We start from the raw sequence: 8,893 nt of genomic DNA, 5'->3' as shown, positions 1-8,893 counted from the left end.
ATTTACTTCGTTTAAATGTTACACCGTCTCTAATGTAAGTTTATAGATATGTTTTCATAGCTAAAAAAAAAACAAAAACAAAGTTAAGTTGGCATAAATAAGCTTTAGTTCACTATGTAAACTTTAGTCCCAGGGTATAATATTGTTCGTAGAAGACGCTTGGATATACCGTGAGCGGACATCGAGAGAAGATGCTTGATTACAGATCTTCTCTCAGCAACTTGGTAGACAACGTATCTTATTGAGACTCAAGAAGCTAACGGCAATGAACGACCATTTACTTCAAGACTTCAAAGACTCTTTTATTCGGAATTCGCCAAGGTGCGGAGAAGTGTACCGTGCGTCGTTAGAAGTTGAAATCGAAATGAGTAAAATTAAATAATGGCACCCTTCCTCGTCGTCCGGAACTGCCCAGTTATTATCAGATTCCTGTAATTACAGTAGTACACAGTAAGCGACAATGTTTGAAATAGTCAAAACGGTATCAGCAATTGTATACTTGTCAAGAGACCGACCAAGGCTCTGCGGAGTCACTTAGTATGAAGCAACAAAGTAACGCTAGCCACGCAAAACATGCCATCTACTGTGCCCGCAGTTAACTACTTACCCTTATTTTACAAGAATGATTCTAGTAAGCACATTACCAGCTTTCGTTAAATTTAGAAGTCACCTACAGACAAATGTTGTTGTATAGAATACTAACAAATGTTGGCGTTGAATACACATTATTAGACATACAACCTCAATAAATGACTAGTTGTTATTAACGTATTGTTACGTATTAACGTAAAAACTGCTTGCTTTATAATCTTTGCTCGGGTAATGGATCTTCAATATGGCTGGCGGCGTTACAGCACTCTTCCACTATGATTTATCATGAATGATGAATCACTTAGGGAGCCATGCAAAATTGGAAAAAACAAAGTGCATTTTTACAGAAAAAAAATTTCCGTGTCATACGTCATCAATAACGAGTTACTATTTAGCATTAAAACGAATTACATTTGTTGAGCACTGGTTTTAGCGGACACGCTCTTCCAAAAAGCTACGCAAAATAAATGGTATACTCATTTAATAGTTATATAGAGGGCATATATCGTATGTTGCATTATGTACACTGTAGCGGATGTAAGACTACTATAAAAACGTAAACGATCTCAACCAACGTTTGTGTCTTTATAATATATTTCCACCCAACGGTAAAACTTATTCATCTTTTATTTAGTGGCCGAACGCATTGGTAGCAATTAATAATTGCTATATATAATTTAATCTTCACTAAAAATCAATGTTGTAGCTAGAGCGGTCCAGCCGCTGATGAAGAGCGATCGGGCGTCGCCGCTTTAAGCAACACATAATTACCTAATTTACGTTAATAAACGAGGTTATTTGTGCATAACATGAATTCATATACAAATTGAATATGGCGCCATTCTCAGTCAATTGCAGACGTTCCAACCCCTCTCCCATCTTTCTGGTCCGATAGCTTATTTTGACCTCGAGCGAATCGATGCATTCATCCGTTTGGCGCCATGCGCTTTTCACCGAGCGGCACCGGCTGAAGTACTTGTACGGCGCCGTAGTTCGTTCTAACAATTGGAACTGCCGAGAAAACTATATCTTTTTTTATGTTTAATTTCGCGTAAACGCTATCCGCGTTGCTGGTCACCGACACCAGATCGTTAGACCAAAACGGTACTCGGGAACTCGAACGTCTCTTAGATTTGCTGAGCTAACGAAGTCGCCTTGTGTATTGTTGATTGTACATCGAGCTAATCGGAGAGATACTAAGCAACAAATGACTCAACAAACAGAGAAAATGTCAGAGCGCAGTGTAGCCATTGGAATTGATCTGGGCACGACGTATTCGTGTGTTGGCGTGTTCCGTCATGGCAAAGTGGAAATAATTGCAAATGAGCAGGGAAATCGTACCACCCCATCGTATGTTGCATTCACTGAGGCCGAACGGCTAATTGGTGACGCCGCAAAAAGCCAGGTGGCTATGAACCCGGCGAACACGATATTCGACGCTAAGCGACTTATTGGACGTCGTTTCGATGATCCTGCAGTGCAGAAGGATATTAAACACTGGTCGTTTCAAGTCGTGGCCGACCAGGGAAAGCCGAAAGTTCAGGTCGAATTCAAAGGTGAGAATCGGACCTTTCTGCCAGAAGAGGTCTCGTCAATGGTGTTAATGAAGATGAAGGAAATCGCTGAGTCTTACCTAGGAAATACGGTAACCGATGCCGTTATCACAGTACCGGCATATTTCAACGATTCGCAGCGTCAGGCAACGAAAGATGCGGCCTTGATCGCTGGTCTCAATGTGCTTCGTATCATAAACGAGCCAACGGCAGCAGCGATCGCCTATGGACTCGATAAAAAGAAAGGCGCTGGTGAAGGCGAACGTAACGTTCTGATTTTCGATTTAGGCGGTGGAACGTTTGATGTATCTGTTTTGTCGATAGATAAGGGCATGTTCGAAGTGAAAGCCACCGCTGGTGATACGCACCTCGGTGGCGAGGACTTCGACAACTGTATGGTAAACCATTTCGTGAAAGAGTTTAAGAATAAGACCAAAACTGATTTGTCTACAAACAAACGGGCCCTTCGTCGACTTCGTACCGCATGTGAGCGCGCGAAGAGGACGCTTTCGTCGTCGACACAGGCGTCGATTGAGGTTGACTCAATCTTTGACGGAAACGATTTCTATTCGACGATCACCCGTGCACGCTTTGAAGAGCTCTGCTCTGATCTGTTCCGTTCGACACTCGGCCCCGTCGAGAAAGCCCTTCGTGACGCGAAGATGGACAAGAAAACAATCCATGATATTGTGCTGGTCGGCGGCTCAACACGGATTCCGCGCATTCAAAAATTACTCCAAGATTTCTTCAATGGCAAGGAGCTAAACAAATCGATCAATCCGGACGAAGCTGTCGCTTACGGTGCCGCTGTACAAGCGGCCATCCTAGCCGGCGATAAGTCTAAGGCCGTCCAGAATCTTCTGCTTCTTGATGTGGTGCCGCTGTCCCTTGGAACCGAGTTAAAGGGGGGCGAGATGTGCACTATCATTAAACGAAACTCGACGATACCGACGCGAAGGACGGATATTTTCACTACCTGCGAAAACAATCAGACCATTGTATCGTTCGCGGTTTATGAAGGCGAGCGAACTATGGCTAGAGATAACAACCTTCTAGGTGAGTTCGACCTCAAGGGAATCCCGCCTGCACCGAGCGGAGTGCCCGAAATTGAGGTAACGTTCGACGTTGACGCTAACGGGATCCTCAATGTGTCGGCAGTGGACAAATCGACGGGCAACAAAGAGAAAATCACCATTACGAATGACCGAGGGCGACTGTCCAAGGACGATATTGATCGGATGGTTAAGGACGCTGAAAGATTTAAGGCTGAGGACGAGAAACATAAAGCGCGCATTGCGTCAAGGAATGCTCTTGAAAATTACGTCTACAGTGTATCAGCGAGCCTCGAAGGCCCAGGCGCCGACAAGCTATCAAAAACAGATATTCAATCAGTGCTTGACAAGGTGGCTGAACTTGTCCAATGGATTGACGATAACCAATTAGCAGAGAAGGACGAATTCGAGGACCGTCGCAGGGAACTTCAAAAGGTTGCGATGCCTTTGATGCTGAAGATGCACCACAGTTCGCGGTAGCTGTTCCATAAAGAAAACTAAGAGGAAAATGGCAGCCTCTAAGCGCCGTCTGAAAACAGGTGGAAATCAATTCAGTCAATCAATCCACTAACGGGCTATGGACAATATGGTTTATTCAAACCAAGATCAATGGTTATCTCAAAATAAATTTTTGAACTTAAACTTGAAACCGTGCAGGGTTTCAATATGCTTTACATCGTATTGAACTTACCTAATACTATAGTTACTAGTTAAAACAGTTACATTCTCAGGTCATCAGTTTCGGACAGCTTACGGTGCTGTAGAAAACAATTACATCGTATTAGAGGTACGAGCCATTGTTTTAACTTATAGCGTTTATCCACCAAGTAATATTGGCAATCAGCGTTATCGACGCGCAAAATTCTTGGTGCCAGCAACGATTTGCACTTTAGACATTAATACTAGCTTTGATGTTCCCAAATCGGCACATTTTTTAAATCAGTTTCTAAGGAATTCCTTAATTACTTAATGTTTATAATTAATCCACCAAACAAAAACAAGGACTATTGAAGATTTGGTAACGACTAAGTTGACATAAGGTTTAAGTATAACGTAAGATAAACCTTGTAGCGGAATAAAAAGTGTTAGGCAGACGGGCTGAATTTCTTTTGTGAAAGAGCATTACAAGTTAAGTTTTTTTTTTTAACCTCCCGGGCGTTTGCACGCCTAAACACGCATAAACATACGTTCACACAGTATGGCTGCTCGAACATCTCACGGCAGGTTTAGCCTAATAGCCGGTTTTTAAGTCAGCAGTGGGTCGTCACCTTGCGGGCAAAGCGATTGCTAGGCAATCGAAGCAGTCGCTAGGTCTTCTTTGGAACATACCTACCTGATACGCTCGGAATACGATAAAAAATTCCTACCCTTAATTTATCTCACTACAATTAAATTAGTTGACCCGTCGTTGATTGATAGCAGAGATGTAGTAATGACAACTGGTTCACTGTCAAAAAGGGGACTAATTGTTTAGCCTAAGAATGGAAAGCATAAAAATTGTAAAAAAAAAAAGCTCAATGAACAACAGTGCAGAATATTTCTTGTTGTCACCATCTACGATTTGGTTAAAGCAGCAATACATAGAGTATTATTCGTTTATAGTTATGTTGTCTTCACGGACGATTGCGCAAAGCCATCTAACTTTTTTGTCAGGAGTTCACGATATTACAAGATGAGTTTGAATATATTTTAACACCGAAAGGGCTAAATGAGGTCACTACAATCAGTCTCAGCTTCTCCCTTCAGCATATGGAATTTATGGTCTTTGTTTCAATTATGAAACAACGCGTTTATGACCAAAGATCGTCGTGTCCTCTGCGCACTCCATCTATGTAAAAAACTGCATTTATTTCTATTAACAATAGAAGAGGGCAAGAATACTGCTAATGGTGTTATAACCTCTTTTTAAAGAGATGTGTGCAGGATGTATTCTCAATAATCTGAATAATATTCAACAATCTTTATTGAATTGGGAAACTGAAAAATGACGTGATAAGACGTTTGCTGAAGCGCATTCGTTAACTATACCTAAATCAGTCGCCGAAACTGAGTTTACCTGATTTCTCCTAGAAGGGCGTATTGGGATATTTACCCAGTAAAACGTACTATTACAATTACAAGCTACAAGCGAGAGATATACAGCCTCTTTAGTACTGGAGGACCTTGCATTTGTTGTTAAAATTAAAAAAAAAAGCCTTACAGATTCGACGAACTGTATTTAGCTTGCACAATTTTTATTCATTTTAGTGAATTAAGATGGCTGATAAATTTTTACCGCCAAATTTAGCATAACTACAGAAACTCCGGACTTTTCTTGAAAATGAGTTTATGTTGATTCTGTGACAATGCGAGCAATACGAGACTGAAAATGAAACGACCTTCCCAAAAATCTCACTTGTAAATGACCATATCAATGAATTAATGCCGATTACATTAAGGCTACAGCAAACTGGAAAGAAATTGTTATGTTAAGTGAGGTATAATCAAAACTTTTTATTAGCAGGCCTTAAGGCTCAATTTCCATTTGCCAGCGCCAACTCTCGAATAGATACAAATAGTATTCAACTTGAACCCATCTTGTTTAACCAATTTTTTTTTTGTTTGCGAAGGCTGCATGTAGTTTTATGCCATTCCCGCAATTCCAGTTGCATAATTTCTCGTAGACGTTGCACGCCTATTACTAATCTATTCCTACCAGAAGGTTTGCTTCAATATCTAACTTCAAAATCACAAACATTTTAGTAATGACGTCGACCTGCTTTATCATGATGCTTATCAAGTAATCCTATTACCTAGCTATTGTCAGGTACAAATACTAGCCGTATGCGAACTCGCGAATGGTTTTGCCGTGATTATCTGACGTAAACGAGGTATTGAAGGTTTCGAGTAGTGTTTGACAGTTTAAATAGTGATAGAAAGCATAGTTCATACAGCGGTAACGAGACTACGTGAAAACGACCCATCTGTTCTTCAAAGAATTTTGCTAGAGGAGTTGCGCACGGTCGTGTCAAGATTCCGGCAAGCCTCGTTTAGTTATGGCACCCGCCATTGGAATCGACCTTGGCACCACGTATTCCTGTGTCGGAGTATTTCGACACGGCAAAGTTGAAATCATCGCTAATGATCAGGGTAACCGTACAACGCCATCGTACGTAGCGTTTACCGATACAGAGCGGCTGATCGGAGACGCAGCCAAAAATCAGGTAGCGATGAATCCGACAAATACGGTGTTTGATGTAAAGCGCCTAATGGGTAGGCGGTTCAATGACGCTACAGTACAATCCGATATGACCCTATGGCCGTTCAAGGTGGTAAACGAGGGCGGCCGACCCAAGATCGAGGTTGAATTCAAGGGGGAAAAGAAGAAGTTTTTCCCGGAGGAGATTTCGTCAATGGTGCTCGTCAAAATGAAGGAGACAGCTGAAGCTTTCTTGGGAACAAAAGTTACGGATGCAGTGATTACGGTGCCGGCGTATTTTAATGATGCCCAAAGGCAGGCTACGAAAGACGCCGGGGTGATAGCAGGCCTCAATGTTTTGCGCATTATAAACGAGCCTACTGCAGCAGCAATCGCTTACGGGTTAGATAAAAGGGAACACCTCGCACACAAACGTGGCGACCGAAATGTATTGATCTTCGATCTGGGAGGCGGCACATTTGACGTGTCGATTCTGTCCATTGACGATGGCGTCTTTGAAGTGAAAGCCACCGCTGGAGACACGCATCTTGGTGGTGAGGACTTCGATAACCGAATGGTCGGTTATTTCGTCGAGGAGTTTAAGCGCAAACACAAGCGCGATCTCAGTACAAATAAGAGGGCGATACGCCGTCTGCGGACGGCCTGTGAACGAGCAAAGAGAACGCTGTCTTCGTCGACCTCAACTGCTATGGAGGTGGATTCACTGTTCGAGGGCATTGATTTTTATTCCCAGATCACACGAGCCCGCTTTGAAGAGTTGTGTGCCGACCTTTTTCGAAATACGCTGGAGCCAGTGGAGAAAGCTCTTCGGGACGCAAAGTTAGAAAAAGCAGCAATTCACGAAATCGTGCTTGTAGGTGGTTCTACACGTATTCCACGCATTCAGAAACTGCTCCAAGATTTCTTCAACGGTAAAGAGCTGAACAAATCGATCAATCCAGACGAAGCCGTGGCATATGGAGCCGCTGTGCAAGCAGCAATTCTAACTGGAGACACATCAAAAGAAGTGAAAGACCTTCTTCTTTTAGACGTGGCTCCGCTTTCGCTTGGTATCGAAACGGCCGGTGGTGTAATGACGCCACTGATTAAACGAAATACTACTATCCCGACAAAACAAACTCAGGTCTTCAGCACGTACTCGGACAATCAGTCCGCAGTGACCATTCAAGTATACGAAGGAGAGCGCGCCATGACCAAAGATAATAATCTCTTAGGGAAATTTGACCTGGCTGGCATCCCTCCAGCTCCGCGTGGAGTTCCGCAAATTGAGGTGACTTTCGACGTGGATGTCAACGGTATTCTGCACGTGTCGGCGATTGATAAGTCGACAGGGAAGGCAAACACTATTACCATAACGAATGACAAGGGGCGCCTTTCTAAACAGGACATCGAGCGGATGGTGCAGGATGCAGAGCGATTCAAGGACGACGATGACAAACAACGGGTCCGGATCGCAGCAAAGAATTCACTCGAAGGTTATTGCTTCAGTGTGAAATCGGCGCTGGAGGGACCGGGCTCGGATAAGCTTTCCGAGACCGAGAAAAAGCAAGTGTTGGATAAAGTCAAGGAGTCACTTGTATGGCTTGACTCAAACCAGCTTGCTGAGACTGAAGAGTTCGAACATCATCAGAGAGATCTGGAAAAAATTGTACGGCCGCTTATGCTAAAACTGCACAGTGGTCCTGCTGGGGCTGGTGCAAGTATGCCTTATGCAATGCCTGAACGTGGCAGTTCTGGCGGATCCACTGGAGAAAGATCCTTCTCACAACCGGCCGGTGACCGTGGACCCACCATTGAGGAGGTTGATTAAGTTTTTGTGATCCTGACCTTACCTCTGTCTGTGTAAAACATTTGTGCTCGGATGAACCCGGATTCATTACATCTCGTTAAATCTTTAACTAAAACAGTCTGTATAGGCAATGCAAAACGCTTTTATTCAAATGAACTCGAATTTAGAAAAGTTGCTCGAATTCAAAAAAGTTGTTACATCTCATTAAATCTTTAACAAAACAAAATAGCCCTGGAAGTTGTAAGGCTTATCCTAGGGATTTTTCTTAGAACATGATCAACAGGGATTTTTCTAAGGCTTATCCTAGGGATTTTTCTTAGAACATGATCAACAGGGATTTTTCTTAGAACATGATCAACCCAAAACAAAGATATTTCAATCTAGACTGTTTGAGAAACAAAAAAATGAAATTTCAACTCAGACTGCATTTTTCTTAGAACATGATCAACCCAAAACAAAGATATTTCAATCTAGACTGTTTGAGAAACAAAAAAATATTTCAACTCAGACTGCCTGAGCTCGATTGAGAATATTTATAAAAAGCAACACAAGTTTGCATGATCGACGTGAACGTTACATACTCTAATACCATTTCCGGGTAGTTAGGGTTTATGAATGTTGGATCTTTCTGAACCGCTTTCTCTGGAAGCTCAATTTATGGCAGTAATTTATAAAGGAAACAATTTTCGGGTCTAGCCTTCTTCAATCT

At 42.5% G+C, this 8,893-nt stretch overlaps 2 protein-coding genes across 2 annotated transcripts; both read left to right on the top strand.

Annotated features, from left to right (window-relative positions):
- The first annotated feature begins 1,528 nt into the window (after positions 1–1,528).
- LOC111270124 (heat shock 70 kDa protein 1) lies at positions 1,529–3,870 on the top strand. The gene has a single exon (XM_022850174.2). The coding sequence runs from the start codon at positions 1,799–1,801 to the stop codon at positions 3,674–3,676; it is 1,878 nt and encodes a 625-aa protein (XP_022705909.1). The 5' UTR covers positions 1,529–1,798; the 3' UTR covers positions 3,677–3,870.
- A 141-nt stretch (positions 3,871–4,011) lies between these two features.
- On the top strand, positions 4,012–8,777 carry LOC111270123 (heat shock 70 kDa protein 1). Its single transcript, XM_022850173.2, has one exon. It carries the CDS (start codon positions 6,232–6,234, stop codon positions 8,203–8,205), a length of 1,974 nt encoding a protein of 657 aa, XP_022705908.1. The 5' UTR covers positions 4,012–6,231; the 3' UTR covers positions 8,206–8,777.
- The last annotated feature ends 116 nt before the right edge of the window (positions 8,778–8,893 follow it).

This window comes from Varroa jacobsoni, unplaced genomic scaffold, assembly GCF_002532875.2.
Source record: "Varroa jacobsoni isolate VJ856 unplaced genomic scaffold, vjacob_1.0 scaffold_1446, whole genome shotgun sequence".
NCBI lineage: Eukaryota > Metazoa > Arthropoda > Arachnida > Mesostigmata > Varroidae > Varroa > Varroa jacobsoni.
This window is presented reverse-complemented; position numbering and strand designations above follow the sequence as displayed.